General features: G+C 34.1%; 1 protein-coding gene across 1 annotated transcript in view; it reads left to right on the plus strand.

Annotated features, from left to right (window-relative positions):
- Positions 1–19,603, plus strand: part of SPAG16 (sperm associated antigen 16) — an 864,330-nt gene that overhangs the window by 441,130 nt on the left and 403,597 nt on the right. Inside the window, exon 12 of the mRNA XM_065880870.1 lies at positions 16,608–16,793. Within this exon, the coding sequence (XP_065736942.1) occupies positions 16,608–16,793 (186 nt within the window). The remainder of the gene's footprint in view (positions 1–16,607; positions 16,794–19,603) is intronic.

Consider the following 19,603-nt stretch of genomic DNA (forward strand, 5'->3'; position numbering starts at 1 on the left):
TCACACCTTCTACAAAGCAGAAGGTTCAGTCTGCTTTGGACAGACCAGTCTTCAGTGATTTCTCTTTCTGTTCAATTTCCATTAAATATTACTATTTTAGTTATGTTTCTATCCCATTTTACCATTTACCATAAAGGAATATTTTATTTGTCCTTTATCATCTCCATACTTCAAAGGTTTGAAAAACTAAATGATAAACAAACACAGAAAAAAAATATATATATATAAACAAAGAATAGTTTTCCTTGTAAAAATTAACTGATAATTCATGATTGTAAATGCATACTCTTGAACAACATAGTATTAAAATGGTATTGACATGCTATAACAGTTAGTTGATATAATTTAAGGAAAAGAAGACATTGGAGAAGCTCAGAGATAGTGAAGATTAATATGAATCAAACAGCATCTCTCCCCTTTTGCTGGTTAAAAATAAACAAAATCTGGAATATTGTACATGGCAAAGCAATTCATTAGCTGCCATTGAAAAAATGAAATGTTTGTAACTTCTTGACATAAACTTTAGAGAAGTGTAGCTAAAGAAAGAAAGGAAGAGATTGTGTAGGAACATTTGAGGTTTCCAGTGCTTGCCTCAATCCTACCCACATTAGTGGGAAAGGTAAATTAGAATGTATTAAGACTTCTCAACAATAATGCACAATTTGGATATATGCAAATTAAAGGAGAGTCTAGGCAGCTAGGAAAAAATAATAGAAAAGTTGTAAGTGCAGAAGTAACTTTCTACTACCATAGGTTTTCTTTAAGTGTAGGAGAAACAACTAGAAGCTCCTCATCTTCCAGGGCCCCATATAAATTAGTAGGAAGAGTCTGGGTCATGCTATCCCTTAGGGAAAACAGTACTCTAGATTAAAGAGAATAAATGATTATAAGAAACATTTTTTAAAATCAGAAACAAAACAGCAGTTCCCAAACTGCTCCTCAAATGAAAACTCACATGATCCAGTTAAGTTAACCACCTCCACACACAAGCATGCAGACACAAACACACACACAGATTTTAGTGATATACCAGTGAAAAATATAAAATCCTTAGCTCTTAAACTCTAGATTGGAAGGGAAGACAAACAGATCTCAAATAAATAGGCAAGGGAGTAAAGGGGAATTCACTCTCACCATATCAAAGCAAAATAACTTACAAGAAAACATACACAGCTAAAAATAAATTTTAACCTTTCAAGGGAGTGATAATATAAAAATGAATTATATTCCAAGAAAGCTTGCAACAATCACTAACTGCAGAGAAAATAGGAAAACAATTTTAAAAGTTGGGGAAGAAATAACAGATGTGGAGGACATAAACAAATGTCACAACATAAGTATAATTGGTGTCACTGACATGAAAGAGAAAGTATATTCATAGATATAAAAAAATATTTCCTACTGTTGAGTTTGAAGGTTTCTTTGTATATTTTCAGTAGCAGTCCTTTAACAAATGTGTCTTTTGCAAATATTTTTCTGACTCTGTTGATTCTCTTGACATTGTCTTTCACAAGGCAGAAGTTTTTAATTAAAAAAAAAATATAGCTTACCTATTATTTCTCTCATGGATCATTTCTTTGGTATTGTAAAAAGGCACCACTATGACCAAGGTCATCTATATTTCCTCCTGTGTTACCTTATAGGAGTTTTTATAGTTTTACATTTTACATTTAGGTCTATAGTCCATTTTGAGCTAACTTTTGTGAAGGATGTAAGATCTGTGTCTAGATTCATTTTTTGGTATGTAGATGTCCAGTTGTTTGAACACTATTTGTTGAAGAGACTATCTTTGTTCCATTGTATTGTCCTTTCTCCTTTGTCAAAGAGAAGTTAACTGTATTTATGGGGGCCTATTTCTGGGCTTTTTCTTCTGTTCCATTGATTTATTTGTCTATTCTTTCACAAATATCACACTTCCTTGATTACTATAGCTTTAGTGTAAGTCTTGAAGTCAAGTAGTGTCAGTCTTTCAACTATGTTCTTCTCCTTCAATATTGTGTTGGCTCTTCTGGGACATTTGCCTCTCCATATACTTTAGAATCAGCTTGTCCATATCCACAAAATCATTTCCTGGGCTATTGATTGTGATTGCATTGAATCTATAGATAAGTTGGGACAATATTCAGTCATCCTTTCTCTAAACATGGAATATTTATCCATTCATTTAGTTCTTTGATTTCATTCATCAGAACTTTGTAGTTTTCCTTGTATAGATCTTATACACATTTTGTTAGATTGATACCTTAGTATTTCATTTTTTGGGGGGTGACCAGTATATTTTTAAATCATGTTTTCTTCAGAGTATTTATGAATTTTGACATACTATCATTAACTTTTAGATTGTTATTTTTCTTTCTAGTTTAATTTTTATTTTTGTAAATATAATTTTACATATACAAAAATATAAATTAAAAAGCATAAAACAATTTTACTTATGACTCTTTATGATATTAATGGGCCATCAGTAAGACTTTCAAATAGTGCCAATATAAATAAAAATTTTAAATCTATGGGAACTTTGAATAGGGACTAAAATAAGCTTGTCATTGTATGTATATGTCCCCAAATGTGTCAATTCTCTTATTAGCCAGAGAGTAGTATAATATTTCAGTAATAGTTTACAGTATTCCAAGTACTTTTGTCATTGTGATGTTTGGGGACACCAAGCATATCATCCAGGTATACAGATCTATAGGTAGAGTCATTCTGGGATGATCTGACCCAAATTGACACAAGTCCAGTGTGCAGTTGATCTGTAGGAGTAACTAAAATTCATATTCTTCTAGTTATTTTTTTAATTTATTTTATTCAAGTATAGTTGATTTATAATGTGTTAATTTCTGCTGTACAGCAAAGTGATTCAGATATATGTATCTTCTTTTTCATATTCTTTTCCCTTATAGTTTATCACAGGATATTGAATATAGTCTCCTATGCTCTACAGTAGGACCTTGTTGTTTATCCATTCTATATATAATAGTTTGCAATCCCAAACTCCCAATCCATCTTTCACCATGCCCCCAACCCACCTTGGCAACCACAGTCTGTTCTCTATGTTTGTGAGTCTGTTTCATAGACAAGTTCATTTGTGTCACATTTTAGATTCCACATGTAAGTGATATCATATGGTATTTGTCTTTCTCTTTCTGACTTACTTCACTTAGTATGATAATCTCTAGGTCCGTCCATGTTGCTACAAATGGCATTATTTCATTCTTTTTTATGGCTGAGTAATATTCCTTTGTATGTATATAACACATCTTCTTTATTCATTCATCTGTGGATGGACATTTAGGTTGTTTCAATGTCTTGGCTATTATGAATAGTGCTGCTATGAACAGAGGGGTGCATGTATCTTTTTGAATTATAGTTTTGTCTGGATATATGCCCAGGAGTGGGATTGCTGGGCCATATGGCAGCTCTATTTTTAGCTTTTTGAGGAACCTCCATACTATTTTCCATAGTGGCTGCATATATTCTTCTACTTTAGATGAAACACGTTTAGAATTCCTTAGTTGTTATTTAAAGAAAATAAAGTAATTAAAAATAATACAGCTCTGTATAATTTGGTGTAATGAATAGTACATTATTAACAATGAAGCATGTTTGGCTATGCTTTACAGCCAAATTTGAATACCAGCATCCCCACAATAACTGCACAATAGTAATAATAATAATCATGTACCATTTGACTCTGGTGTTGCTTCTTCTGCCCACTCTGTTTCCACAGTCTTTACTTTGGATCCTGCAGTAGTTTGCCAAACTTCCTCATCACTTTCTCCTCCCAATTATTTTATATCTAAGACTTTGTTGTGTTTGTGAATATCTTTAAAAATATGTTTCCTTTTTTTTGTTTCTACATCCACATGCGTTTCCTTAAGCTTTCAGCATTATATCTATACTATTTTATTTTCTAGAGATTTCACCTTCCAAGAGCCATGCTGTCTGTTGTTAATCTCAGGCTAAAGCTTGTGCTTAGCTCTAGTGGGTCACTGCCAGTCAGAGCTCATTGCACACTATGCTTATCCATATATGATGGATGATGAACATCTAATTTCTAATTCCAGCTTCTGCTGTAGCTAACTGTTCCATAGCCAGTAATTTAGTCCTTACATGGAGTGATGGCACAGTGGGAGTTCACATTTATTCTGTGCACAAAACCTCATCTTATCTGCAAGAAAAAGCTGACTTCCTGGAAGATAGCAAGAAGAGCAATCATCCTTTTAAAAAAAACAATGCCTTTCCTGCCCCTGAGTTACTTTTTTTTATTATTATTATTTCTTTAAATCAGTGTGCCCCATGCAAATGACAACTCCTTAAAGAGTATTATACAGAGATACACAAAGTTTACTTCTTAATGCCCACAACTGCTCTGTGGGTTATATTTTGGCAAACATCCTTAGTTTAATCCATACTAGGGAGTCACGGTAGAAAGGTATTATTTCTTCCTTTTACAGATGAGAATACTAGTTTCCAGAAAGACTGTTTGTTTCATAAGCAACCAGGCTTTTAATTGGCAAAGATGTGATTAGAACATAAGATTCTAACTTCTGCTAATATTCTAGTTTAACCTATTTCCAGAACAATCAAGAGCTATTGAGTATGAAATTTAATACACCTAAAGGTATTTAATACACCTAGAATTTGAGGTGCAGAATTCACAGAGAAAAGAGACTAATATCTATCCTGCTTGTTGTTAATTCCTTGGTAAATGGTACAGCCCTGGTGAAGAATATCCGATCTGTGAAGGCTTGGCAAATTCAGGTGAAATTTGTGCTGTTTTTCCAGTGTTTATGAGAAATGTGATGGAAAATTTCCTGAGATCATATTTATGTTCCCCTATCCACACAACTGATTTTATGGTGGAACAGATGACACTCCCAGAAAGATCAGCAAAACATTTTGGGGATTATGAGATCTTTGGAAATTAGAGAACTTGGGGATATATGTGTTGTTACTATTACTTCTTTCCCTTATCACACTTGCAGGGATGGAGGGACAAGATTGGTGAACAGCCTGCTTTGTACATGATTTAAGTTAATGGAGTTTGGATTTCTGAAAAGTGGTTTTATAAACCGAAATGCTCAATTGGGTTCCCAGGTAGAAATGCAGTATAGCTCAGAATATTAGAAACAGGTTTGTTTATCCTGAAACAAACTGATATTGTCAAGAGAACTTCAACCTGAATATGAGCCTGGTCATTAAAAAAAAGAAAAAAAAATCTGTCATGGAAAGGAAAATAGCAATTTGTATGTGAAACATGAGAAGTAATAAAAGAATAAGAGTATCTAATGCCTCAGAGAATGGGAAATAAGCAAAGTGAACCACATATTTTAATTATGTGGAAATACATATGATCTTAAATTTATTACCAAGATTTAAAGAGATAGGATGCAAGATTGGAATAGAATAATGGAAATACATGGCTTAATCAATAGAAAAAGACCAATTTGAGTCAAGGTAGAGTAGATGTACAGCTTCTTAGATCCCTGTGTACCTCTAAAGTGGAAGTGGCATGGAGAAGAATATTTGGGTGATAAAGAAGGTGAGTAGCATGTCATCCTAGGGCATGATAGATTTCCTCCTCTACTCTGAAAGGTATTGAGTAAAAGTAGAATTATTTGAATTCTGAATGATGCCAAGGACTATTACTAACTTTAATGAGGTGGGGGAAGAAGACTTTTTAACAGAGCTGCTCAAGACCAAATAAACTGAGTTTCCTGTTACCAGAAGTTTTAAATAGAGGCTGGGCAATAAAATAATATAAAATTAATAGAAATAATTAAAATGAGAGATGTATGAGTGGATTAGATAGATTTAAGGAGTCTCCCAGCCTGGAGATTCTAGAATTCCATGATACATGAATTCACTTTCGTCAAGCTAGTTTTGACTATATCTTAATTGTCCCTATAATACTGCCAATTATGGAAAACATCTTATTTTGTACCAGAAACAAAGGCACTGCTTCTTGTAGAACCATAGAAATATCCTGATCATTTGTATTCATTGTAAGGATTTCAGCCAGTGTGGCTTTGGCAGATGTGGATCATGAGAAAACCTTATTCCAAGGTTGAATGTTCCTTCCCAGAATGCGAGGAAAATCGTTTTCTAATTGTACTTTCCAAACTGGATGTGGAGAATAATTATTTCGAAAATATTATCCCAGTTTCAGTTAGAATTTTCACATGTCTGTGTAAAGCACTCCTCTTTACTACATTCTTATCTTATTGCAGCTTTGTGCAACAACTCTTGGTGCCAAAGCAGAGGCTGCTAAGAAAGTATTTCATTCTATATTTAGTCTTTTGCTTCAAGTGATGAAATACGTTGTCCTGCCTCTGTTGACCTTGAATATTTTTGCCAGATCAATCCTCCAAAGACTTGAACTCAGGATCACACCTGCATATTTTGGTTACCATGTATTCCTGAAAGTCAGAAAAGAGTCCATTGAAAAATTGTGCATTTCAGGATTTTTACTGACTCAGATCAGAGGTTAAAAGAAGGTAAGGTAACAAAGCAGCATCATCACAGAGGGGCTTTCCACTGGAAAAATGGCATATCCTCATTATTACAGTTTAGACTTGGAACAATCTTTTAGCTAAGTGGACAACACAAGTGTTAGACTGAGACTTTATCTTGAGAGTCATTTACCAGAATCTGGGAATGACTATAATTATACAAAGCATAGATCTCAAAATAATTAAGTTCTATAATCAAGTACCAGCCGCTATGGGAAATCACTATCAATTCTCTAACATCTTTTCTGCTCTTCCCCCAGCAATCTGGTTTTTGTCATGTTCCCAGAGTTATCATCTTAAAATTGTTATCTGACTGCTTTTCCAACTCCTCTTAAAACCCTTTCATTTCTCCTCATAGCCTACAGATGAAAACTCTTTAAGGCTGTAGGAAGGATCTTTTGTTATATGACCATTTTTTATCTATTTAGACAATATTTTCCATTACTCTTCTCTTCCTGAAAGCAAAATACTTAACAATCTCTGAATATCCCACAGTTTACACATGCTGAACACTCATCCTTTTTTCTTTACTATTTTCACCTTGTGGACACCTGCTTATACATATAGATACTGTTCAAATGTTTGCCTTTTTAAAGACTTCATGACCATCTCCCAAGTAGAAAACTGATTACACCCTTCTCTGTCCCTGTATCCTGTATATTATATATTAAATTATTTATGGAAATATTATAATTACTTGGTTATATATTTGTGTAAGCTGTTAGACCATGAGGTCCTTGAAGGCAAAGTTTATTTCAATTATCTTTAGATCCCCAGTGCATAGTACATTTTGAGATTTTTGCATTATATTTCGTATCATGCATTTTCAAAAGGAATGTAGAAAAATTGCAACTATAAGAAGATAATGTTTTTGAGAGATAATTAGGGTGAAGGATAATTTAGAATAGGTAAAATAACATGAAGCCAGGAGTCAAGTTAATACATAAAATGCATGTACTCTACCTTAAATACTTTCTATTAAAGGTTGGCTATATGGACATTCATTCCTTAATAAAAGCCATAATATAATGTTATTTTCTTTAATTGCTAAAGGAGGGCTTCAACTTTTGGGGCCTAAGTATTCTAACAGTCAACAGAAATTAGACCTAGTCGGCCATGGAATTTTCATTGTCAATAAGAGAAATCTCCTCAAGCTCTTCAGAAGCAATGCAATGGCTCCTGCTATTGAGGCCTGAATGACATTTCAACACTGGGTCCATATTAAGAGTATATGACACTCTAGTGTAATATATAATCTATTGAACAATAGCGTCAACAATAACCTTTCAATAATACAGATTTTCATAGTGCTGTGCCTTTTAACTATCCTTACTCTCGTGCAGTAGAACAAAACCACAGACAACTCAGTAAAAGCAATTCTATGGTGGTGAAGGGGAAGAGGAGAAAGTGATCCCTGAATATACAAACTTCTAACTCTTGTAACTTAATCCAAAGAAACAATGTAAAGAATTTGAGAAATATGTGTACTTTATATCCTTCATATCCTGAGAAATATGTGTACTTTATATCCTTCATATCCTTTGTATCCTTGGTAAATAGAGGATCCTCAGAAGCAACTGAATAAATTAACAAACTTAAAAAAAAGACAATAATCTAATTATAGCGTAGAACTGGTTGAAAGAGACCCAAGTACTAGAGAATTTGGGTTGTAGAAATTTCCCCATATGTAAGCAGACTCAGTGATGTGCAAGGCCACATTCAAATATAGAGAAGGACTGCTATACGTGGCCAAAGAAAAAAAAATACTTGATAAAGAGTTGCTTCTCTGTCCTATGGACCATGTGAACACTGGGCCAGAAATAGACAAAATATTTGGAAATAGAGAGGTCTTGACTCTGGTGATATGAGAAAGAGGCCTGGTTCCTGGTCTGAATGAAAATGAGGCATCTCCTGGAACTTTGTGAGAAGAGGGGCGGTAGCTGGGTCTTCACATTCTAGGCTCAGAGAGATGGTACTTTAAATAAAATTTTTAATTTTAATCCCACCATCGCAAGATGGTAGGATTGAGGCTATTAGTAAATATAATTGTCCCTCTGTATCCACTGGGGGATTGGTTACAGGACCTCCACAGATACCAAAATCTGCAGATGCTCAAGTCCCTAATATAAAATGGCACAGTATTTACATATAACCTATGATCATCTTCCTATATTCTTTAAATCATATCTAGATTACTTATAATACCTAATACAATATAAATGCTATGTAAATAGTTGCCAACATGCAGCAAATTCAAGTTTTGCTTTTTGGAACTTTCTGGAGTGTTTTTTTTTCAAATATTTTGGATCCACAGTTGTTTGAATCTGTGGATGTGGCAGCCACAAATACAGAGGGCCAACTGTAATATGTTTCTGTAAGAACTAGATTCGTCTGAATCTAGGATGTGGAATCCAACTTAAAAGCATTCATTATCTGTGAATCTATTCAACAGCACAGAACTAGGTAAAGCAGAGGCACACGAAACTGTGAGGGCTTAAAGAGAACAAATAATAGACAAGAGAAATCAGTAAAATACACAGTAAGTTTATAGTAAGTGCTACTGAAAACAAGACAAAACAAAATAGGAAAGAAGCCTAGTATCAGAGGTGAGATTGCATTTTAGATAGGCCTCTTTGATGTGTCTTTCTGCAAAGTCCTGAAGATAGGGAAGGAACCTAGTCATCGGTTTTCTGAGAAAGAACATTCCCAGAAGGAAAAACAGTGGGTTCAAAGTCTTTGTGTAGCTAGAGTAGCGAGGGAGGAGGAGAGTGTTATGAGAAGGAATTAGTGGTAACTAGGCATGTGATGGGTGGATCGTGTAGGGCCTTATTTTGGCTTTACTCTGGGCAATGAGGAGCCATTGGAGGGTTTGAGTGGAGGAGCAGCATGAACAGGATCCTTTAGGCTTCTGTACTGAAAAAAAAGATTGTAGAGGGACGAGGCCAGAAGCAGTTAGGAGGCTACCGGTGTAATTCAGACCTAATGCTTAGAATTTGTTACACTACCATGACTCTTTATTAAAACCCTGTTGTGATGATCCAAAGACTCAAAGACTCTTTGACTTCTCACTAGAAACAGAAAATATATCATTTCTGCAACTAAAAGTGAGCTAATTACTTATTCACTGAATTTATTTATGTCCTGCATCTTTCCAAAGAAGGTATGAGGTGGATGGGGGAAATGCTATCTTCCTGAGGCTGTATGATAATGTTTTCAGCATGGTCTGAAATTTTATATATAATAACTCAGGCAAAATTCAGAAGGAAATAACTTATTATGCCACGAAATAAAGCTTCTTTGAGAAAATAAATACCCAAATAAGATATCCCATGGTAAAATGGGGCATTAGGATCCATTTGCCTACACTGTTCTTTGTATTTATAAACCTCAAGAATTATCCATTAAAAACAGGGATTCAGCGACATTGTCATATTTGTGATTGTGTTTCATTCATTGAGTCCTTGGTTCAGCAGCAATTTATTGAGAGTCCCTACATGCTAAGCACAAATCTAGGCATTGGGGATGTGGTAGAGAGTAGAAAATAGTTCCTGCCCTCATACATGTTACATTCTATTGGCAGAGAGAGACAATAAATGAAATAACTGATATATAGCTTAATAGATTGTGATAAATGCTATAGAGAAATAAACAGTGAAGGGGAAAAGGGAGAAGCAAAAAGCTGAGATGATACAGTATTTTCAGTGGAATTGTCAGAGATGTCCTCCATGATAAGGTGAAATTAAAGAAAAGGTTTTTTAACTGAATTCATGGACCAACCCATGGGAATATCCAAGGGGGTGGCATCCTAGCTTCAGAGGAAGTGTGTGCAGAGGGGAGCATGGTTGGTGTGTTTGAAAAGCATGGAGGGATGCTGGACTGAGTTGTCTGGTACAGTGTCTGGAGCATGTGACCAACTGTGAAATGGATGAATGAGTCTCCTGTGTCTTGAAATCTCTTAGCACTTAGGCTAAATTCCAAATACCTACCTCGCTGTTGCCAATAGGCCCTGAGTGGCCTGGCTCCTCCTACTTCTCAAGTCTCCATTTCTACATCTTCACTACCCCCTCCCATCCATTCCACTCCCCACCTCCTCTACCTCCCGCCTCCCCCACTTCCCCCCACACTGACCTTTCAGCTTCTTGAACAAGTCATGCCCTTCTCAGGGCCTGTACCCTGCACTTTGTATTCTGTTCTACCTAGAACATTGCGCCAAAAGAAAGGAAAAAAAAAAAAGGAAAATATCAAATGTAGAGGTCTTGAGGTAGTTGAAAAAATTTAGATTTAATACCCTGAAAATAATTTTTTCTAGACAAAGACCTAAGGTATGCATAGAAACTTAATTTAAAAAAGAATGAGAACATCATTTAATTACCCAAGGTTATGTTTTTCACAAATATGTCACATACATACACCTATGTGAATGACGACTGGAGAATACTCAGAGAAGCATGTTGGATGCAATAAGAAAACTACATAATGAAATATATAATTCACCAAATTTAAATTGATACTTGAAAGTTTGAAGGCATTCTGGGGGCATCTCTCTTATTTCCAAGATGACACCATTATTCATAATCTCCACATAAAGTTTCATAAGCTAACCTACCAATTTCTGTTCTTCTGCTTCTACAACCTAAAACGATAACGTAAATACAAAGGATAAAACAGAATAAAAATAGCTAGTAACATGTTAGTAGTTTCGTAATTCTATATTTTTTCCTCTGTACCAAGATGTCTTGCTATATGTAAACTTGTTCATATAGCCCTTGTTATAAACTTGTTCATATAGCCCTTGTATAAACTTGTTCATAGCCTAAATGATATAGGCTATGCTTCTATTAACACAGATATATTTCCAGTTGAACTCTCTCCTTCCTTATTACGTATATCATTTGTGCATTTACCTAATAAATAGTATATCTTATAAACACTGTATGACAGTTGCAGGGGAGTCTACTTGCCAGCATCTTGCCTTTCCTGTGTAAACGATGGTTGAGCTAAGAATCCCACTGAAGTTTCTTAATTGACAGAGGTGAACCTGGAGCTCCAAGCAGTCTACCCTCCCAAGAAAGGACAGTAGTTTTGTATCCAGCCAGGGAAAGCTTATTCTTTCCTGAATGCTCAGTCCTGCCTCTCTGATTCTGCTGGAGTCTGTAATATCTGCATATAATGCTGTCTTCCGTATTTGCTTTGTTTGTGATTCTTGGTTGATTCCAGATTCCTACACAAAAAAGGGTGTATCACTTTGGAGTGAAGGCAAGAACATTTGGACATGGGCACCCTTTATTTCAGAAAACCAACCAAGACCATTCTCTTTGTGGACCTGTACTTAAATCTTACTTTCCTCTTTCACAGTGCCCTCAACACCCAGCCCTAATGCAGCCAAGCAGCTCTGTATCGAAGACTAAGTAAGGGTTTAAAGTAACTTGTATGAAAGTATTAAGCCCTTTTAATTTTTAGCTTAAAGTTTGGTGGACTCTCACAAACGGGACAGTAAAACTGTATCTCAAATGTGACAATGTTTTTCAAGTAATCTAAATTCTAAATGTGAGCTGTCCTAATGTCATCATTTTATGAGCTCAGTGAAACCAAAGTTAGATCTTTTACTTATGCAAACACAGAAGAAGAAAATAGTTTAATTAGATTTTGGTTGTATGTTATTCTGCTACATAAAATAATACATGTGTATTCTGTGGTAATTGAGAACACTGTGACTGATAGTCCTTTTACAAATTCATATAGTACTATTGAGTAGATAGACACAGGTAGATGAGACTGCAATATAATGGTAGTAATTGGATCTCATTCCACTACTTATGGAAATGTGAGTAAACAATTTCACATAAAAACTGAACTAGAGATCCAAGAGAATCTTTTTTAAAAAAATAATCGCAAGTTTGAATGATACCTGGAATTAAAAATGTGCTGTTATAAAAGTTCTTTGATGTGATCTTCAAAACAACACTTTAAATTATACTGAGCAGAACATATCATCCATATTTTCAAATAAAGACAATGAATTTCACAAGTGTTAAATGTAAATGTGAAATGGCCTGTCCAAAGTCACGTAGGTCATCTAGCAGAGCCAGAGGGAGAAGCCAACCACGTCTTCTTGTTTCTACTCTCTCCACTTCCTATTTTGTGACACAAGAGGCATTAATTTCTTTCTGTTCCACCCCTTTCTAATGAAACACATTAGCACATATCTGTAAAAACAGGTAATTAGCATCAATCTGGAAGTTATAATATATTTAGTTCTCAAAACTGAAATCATTTTTGACAGTAACAAACTCTAATATTTCTGCAGTTATGTGCTAAAGTCTGAAAAAGTCAATAATTTGCACAAAGAATATGGAAAAATAAGGAATAAAACAATTACAGAAAATATAAAGTATTTATAAAAACAGATGATAATTCTTGCTTACTGTTTGTAAAGTATAAATGGGCTTGACCCAACCAAATTTGATATGATTTATTTGTAGGCTGTTCATAAGCTGCAAAAAACTCATGCCTATATAACATTTTTTATGAAAAATAATTTTCAAGAAAAATGAAAAGAATGACACTACTTTATACCTTTGTAAAATCTCTTTAGTGTATGGCTTAATAGATTGTCATATTGAGGGATGTTTTTCTTTTCTTTTTTTTCAGACTTAGCAGGGGTATACTTATTTTCGTTTTTTTAAAGAACCACTTTGGTCTTTATTGATCTTCCATTCTCATAGTTGATAGCATATTTTTTCTAAACTTAAAATCTCATGTTTAGCAGAACAATTTTGAGGCTGTATTCTTTTCATTATTAGGAGGTCAAGAAATTAAGTTGCCTTTAAAATTCTATTTTGATTTCACCTTCATAGTTTTAATATGTTGTGTTTTCATTTAGTTCTAATTATTTTTAAATATCTACTGTTATTTCTTCTTTGACATGTAAGTTATTTAAAACTGTTTTAAAATTCATATATATACAGGTTTTAAAAATATATGATTTTGTTATTCATTTATAACAATTGAATTGTGATGAGAAAAATATAACCTCTATGATAACAAAAATGTTCAATTTGTTAAGACTTGCTTTATGGGTTTCTATATTTTCTGTTTTTATAAACGTTCCGTATATACTTGAGAAGAATGTATAGTCACTAGTTATTTGGCAAAGGCTTTTATATACAGCCATTAAGGTTGTAATTTTTATTCCTTAAAGATTCCATATCTTTTTGAATTTTGAATTAGAAAATAAATTGAGAGAGGTGCATAAATATTTCACTTTGACAGTAGATTGGTCATTTTTGTTTCTATGGTGCTAACATTGTCACTTTTATCAGTTAAGATGCATTCAGTATTTTTATATAATTTAGTTTAAAAATATTCCTAGGAGTGAAGCATTTTATCATTTTATTTATTTACATAGGGACTATTTTTATCCCTAATAACACATTTTTGCCCTAAGGTCTTTTTTGTCTGATATTAATAGAGCTACTTCATCTTTTTTTTCCCATTCCTTTTAGGCTAGGTATCTTTTTTTTTTTTTTAACTTTTGACCTTTTTATGTCCTAAGGAGTTTAGTGTGCCTCATGTAAACATCATGTAGCTGAACTTGTTCATTTTTAGCCAAACTGAAAAATCTTTGTCTTTTAACTTCCTGTTTAGGTCATTTGTATTTACTGGTATTATTATGTTTCACTTTTTTTCTACTGCCTTTTCTTGTTTGTTTTCTATTCCTACCACTTATTCTAGTGCTGTATTTCTCCTTTCTTGCTTTATTTTGGGTATTAAAGCAAAAACCTATTTCTCATTTTTTGTACTGGTCTAGAAGTTATGTACTCTATTCCTGTTCTTTTAGTGGTTAACCTTAACGTTTTACCATGCAGACTTGACTTCATAAAGTTTAAAATTAATCAATGTAGTGTCTTCCACAGGAATGTTATTGTCAACATTACTGTTGTTTTCTTGTTTAAATTTCTTCAAGCACTATTGATGTTATATAAGTGTTTGGATATACTGACATGTTTACCAGATTCTTTGCTCACCCTTCCTTCATTTCAGATCTTCCTTCTAGGATCTGTTTTTTTCCCCCTTGAAATACATTCTTAGTAGTTCCCATAGGGGAGAACTGCTTTGTTTAGCTGAGGATATTTTTATTTGCCTGTCTTGAGAGGAACTTTTGATAATTCTAAAGTAACCTGATTTTCTCTTGGCTCTTTGAAGAAATTCCAGATCCACCACTTACTAACTCTGTGATACTGTTCAAGTGTTTTGGAGATAATAAAGCTGCCCAAACTATTCGATGCTTGTGAGGATCAAATGTATATAATGTGCTTAGTAGAGTTTTTAGCATGTGTTAAGCACTATGTAAATAAATAACGTTTCCTTCTCTTTTTTCTCTTCTTATTTTTCTAATTATTTATATTGTTGCCTATGGTGCTCTGCAGTTGACTAAAATTTATCTAAGTGAAGATTTCTTTTTGTTTACACTGTTTATTCCACTTGGTATACATTTTTCTTCCAGAATCTGTGGTTCTACATCTTAAATTTCCAGTTTCTGTAAATTGTCAACTTGTAATTCTTTGAGTGTTGCCTGTATCCCATTTTATATCATTCTCCTCTGAGATTTTGACCAGGAAAATGTATTCTTTTTTTCTACCATCCCTATTTTTAACTTATATACTGTCATGGACTGAATGTCTGTGTCCCCCCAGGCCCCTACCCAGATTCATATTTTGAAGCTATAACCCTCAATGTGATGTTATAATGTGGTATCTTTAGACAAATGTATTGTTCAGTTTTAATATTAAAAAGTAAAAATTTTAATGGCAAACATGTACAGATAAACAACAGTTGCAAAGCAAAGGACAGTTTTTAATATCTACCTATTAGTAAAGGACTACCCTTATATAGTACTTTTTTTAGTAATTTTTAAAATCTGCTAATTTGAAAAAGAAATAAATATCACTTTAATGCAAACGTCTTCACTCTATCATCTGCTTTTCTGGCAGAATCTTTGAGCCTTCCTCTCCAGTGGTTGCTGCTCATAAAAGTTTAATTCTCTCAGCATAAAAGTAAGCAAGTAAAAACAAGCAAGCAAAATGCTTGTCTTGATGCAAGTGCCATTACAGTCTTAGAAATTTTGGGCAACTTTTCTTCTTCATTTATAGCATCACTTCATTCATTCATTCATATATTTATTCATTCTGAAAGCATTTAATGAGCACTTCAGTTGGTTAATCATAATGCTTGATGCTGTAGAAACAGAGAGAGGAAACATTTCCCCATCAAAAACACAAGGAAGGAGGCAGGTAAGCAGTTCGTTATATTCAGTGAGAGAAAAGTTACTAAGAGAACACACAGAAGGAGCAAACAATGCTGAAGGATGTGGAGAAGAGGAAGGCATTGAAATTTTCTTCCAGTTGATATTTTACAAAAAATCCTAGATGTTTCTTTTCAAGTCATGGACACCCACTCATTTCTTAAACTTGTTTTTGGGTCCACCACTTGAAAGCCACTGCTTTTTTAACATCTACTAATGACTCAAATGGAAAATCCAATGACTCATTCTTAACCACCCAGCTCTTCAAAATCTTTCATCTCTCAAGATGTAGCTCCAAAGCCCTCTCATTTCTGATTCACATATTTCTTCAAAATGCAAGCTTCACTCCTGCAGCATTTAATTAATACAAACATAAACAATGTTGACCTACTGTTTTATGTTGTATTACGTGTTTGAAATTGTCTTAGCCCACGTCTAAATTTTCATCATTCTGAGGTTATATCATCCACAGAGCCTAACATAGCCCTGAAACTAATGTATGTGTTAAAAAAGTGCTGTTTAGTGGATTAATCTGGAAGACTATAGAATTAATACAGAAACTGTGCAACAGCAGTTCTTTAATCAATTTGAATTACTAAACAATATAAGGAAGTATCAAATTGTGCAGACTCAAATAAGATAATAAGATTCAGGCATAAAGATATGTCCTTAAAAGTAAAAATAACTCAGACACACACACAAGTTATTCACAGAATACAACCATTCATAATAAATTAACTGCAAGTTGACTTTTTTAACAGATTACTTTTTTATGTTCTTGCAAATAGTGGCAACAAGTTGGCTACTTCAAGTGGTGACACTACAGTTAAATTATGGGACCTGTCTAAAGGCAATTGCATTTTGACCTTCGAAGGACACACCCATGCAGTATGGTCCTGCACGTGGCACTCCTGTGGTGATTTTGTGGCTTCCTCTTCATTGGATACAACTAGCAAAATCTGGGATGTTAATAGGTAAGAAGTACTTTGAACAATATTAGCACCCTATGTTGATAAATATACATGGATAAATTTTCCCTCAGTGGGAAGTCAAAAGAAAAACCCTGTTAATTATAAAACTATAGAGTTACTTAAATAATCTCTGTAAAATCCATTTCTAATTCCATTAATCTCTGTTGATGTAATGAGTTCTTTCTAAATGTAGGTTCAAGATCAAGCCTATGTAATCAGATTAGAATTGCTTCATTGGGAAGCTGTTTTAAGCAAGATAGAGACAAAGACTTATTTTAAAGAGTTAGATTTTTCGTTCTCCCCTCCATAGGTCTGCTGTCTCTCTGGATTGTCAAACCAACAATTCAGTAGGCATGAAGATGATAGAAATAATTGTTTGCTTTTCACTAAATTTTGATATATCATAACATTTCTCAAATTAAATGCTTCTTGGCAATTCACAAATTGCAAGAATTAATCCAATTTATGGTAAGCAAAGTCCTATACAATACCATATGCTTTGATCTTAATTCCAGAGAGACAAATTTATTATATTTTTGCTATCAAAATACCTGTATTTTGTATTTTTGGATGATTATTCCATCCTGTTAGGTATACAAATAAGATAAAAAGACCTGGTATCCAATACCCTGATTGCTTCAGCTAACTAAGGGATTAAAGGTCATCAGTCAGATTTCTGATCACTTTAATATTTTAATCCATGCCCAGATTCCAAATATAAGTGATAGTGACTCCTCAAAATTTATGTGAACAATTATCACTGAGCCATTGTAATTTATTTTGTAAGAGAAAGATGAACTTGCATTAAAGGTGGACACTATTGTTTTGGGGGTCATGGGTAAAACAGGTACCTTTAACAAACTTTCCCCACTCTTCCTTGAATCATGGATAACATATTTAGAAGAGAGCACGTAAGGTGCTTACAGAAAAGTCAACAGATTTCCTGGGAGGGTTCTTTGAAAGGGTGTGCTTTGTTCTATCTGTAGTTTATCTCTTAAGGCCGTGTGCCAGTCATCATGCTATTTTCTCTCAGTACCAAACTTGCCCTTCTGTATCTTTTTTGTGATGCTGGAGCTGGAACTTTGCAAACCACATTTTTGCTTTGCCATCTGACTCTCTATTAGGCTTTGGTAATAGTGGGCGCCTGCAGGAGACCACAAGGCTAGGGGAGGTAGAGGGGCCTGCTTCTTCCTGTTCCCTTCCTGTGGGCTGCTTCTGGAGTTGTGGTTCCAGTGGATATCCCCTAGCAGCACTTCACCTCAGCAGCATCAGTTTATTCTCATCACAGCAGCTGAATCCAGTTGACAGTTTTTCCAGTGCTCGCAGAAACAGCTGCATCATGCCGTCCATCATCAAAGACATTAGTTCCAGCAAACAGGTGCCCCCTTCTCAGAGCTCTGTGTTCCCAACTCTGCATGGCCTCTTTTCCAAGATGAGGAACATCAGTACTAGCAATCACATGCCCCCTCCTCAGAGGCTCAGTTTCAGCCCTGTAGTGCCCCCACCAAGGTTTCACGTTTCAATAATGCCACTGCAGTCCCTTTGTTCACTCAGTCCTATGGGTCGTAGCTCTTTCCTGCAGTGGCTTTCTCCATGATACCTTAATGTTCTTGCTTTCTCTTTATAGTCATCTAGCTAACAACTTTATGCATAGTTAACAGTCCCATATATTAAATTCTTGCTGTTAAAATGTTAAGTGCAAGTTCTGTCTCCTGTCTAGACCTTGACAATTACAGAGCATTAATGGATAAATAGCATAATCCACTTGAGTTACAAAGATACAGATCAATAATGTTTGTCATATTCTGAATGAGAAAACATAGCTCTAAATAATACATTTTAAACCTATTTCTGTTTAAAATAGTGACAATTTAAGATATGTTTTAATACTCATGTGTGTACCATTTGGTTATCTGGAATAATCAATCATGTAATTCTTAATTTTATTATGTTTCTATATTATACAACCATATTTCATAAATATTTATTATAATAGATTACTGGAATTTTTTAAAACTACTTTATTTTGGAGTATGATTGACATACAGAAAGCTGTGCATATTTAGTGTAAACAACTTGATGAGTTTGAAGATAAATATATACCCATGAAACCATTACAATCAATACATAAACGTATCTATTGCCTCTAAAAGTTTCCTCCTGCCCTCTTTATTATTGTTATTTTTATAAGAACACTTAATATAAGATCTAGCCTATTAGAAAAATTTTAAGTATGCTAACAGTTCTGTTATCTATAGGTACTGTTTTTACAGTAGATCTCTAGGACTTATATAAGTGAACTTTTAACATTTATCTAATTTTAATTTTTTATCACTTTTGGCTTAGATGAGGATTTTAATAGAAGACTGTGGTCCATTCTAAAATATATCTTCAAATGTCTTAATCATTCAGAGTGTTTAAATCAAACTGTGTTAAAAAAAGGATTCCCAGTAGACTCAGCCCTACTTAGAATAATTTCAAACACTTTGACTTGAAAGCTTTTCTCCATAACCCTGGTATCCAAATACTGTCTTCCAATTGAGACCCAGTAGATATTGATATAACAGATCAAAATTGCTTCTGATTGATGCCAAAAATCCTTTACATTTCAAATTTCCCATCAGTGTCAAGAGCTCACCGTCATCATCAAAGACAAAGAAATTATACTAGTTTTGAAGCTGAGGTAGTGGATAAATATTGACAAATAGGGAGAGATTGATTGTTTCTTTGGTGGCTATTGATAGACCTTTCAAAGTTACAATCAAAGCACGGAGCTGTAATTTATGATTGCTCATGGATCCATACTGTGTAGA

The sequence above is a fragment of the Phocoena phocoena genome, chromosome 7 (genome assembly GCF_963924675.1).
Source record: "Phocoena phocoena chromosome 7, mPhoPho1.1, whole genome shotgun sequence".
In the NCBI taxonomy this organism is placed as follows: Eukaryota; Metazoa; Chordata; class Mammalia; order Artiodactyla; family Phocoenidae; genus Phocoena; species Phocoena phocoena.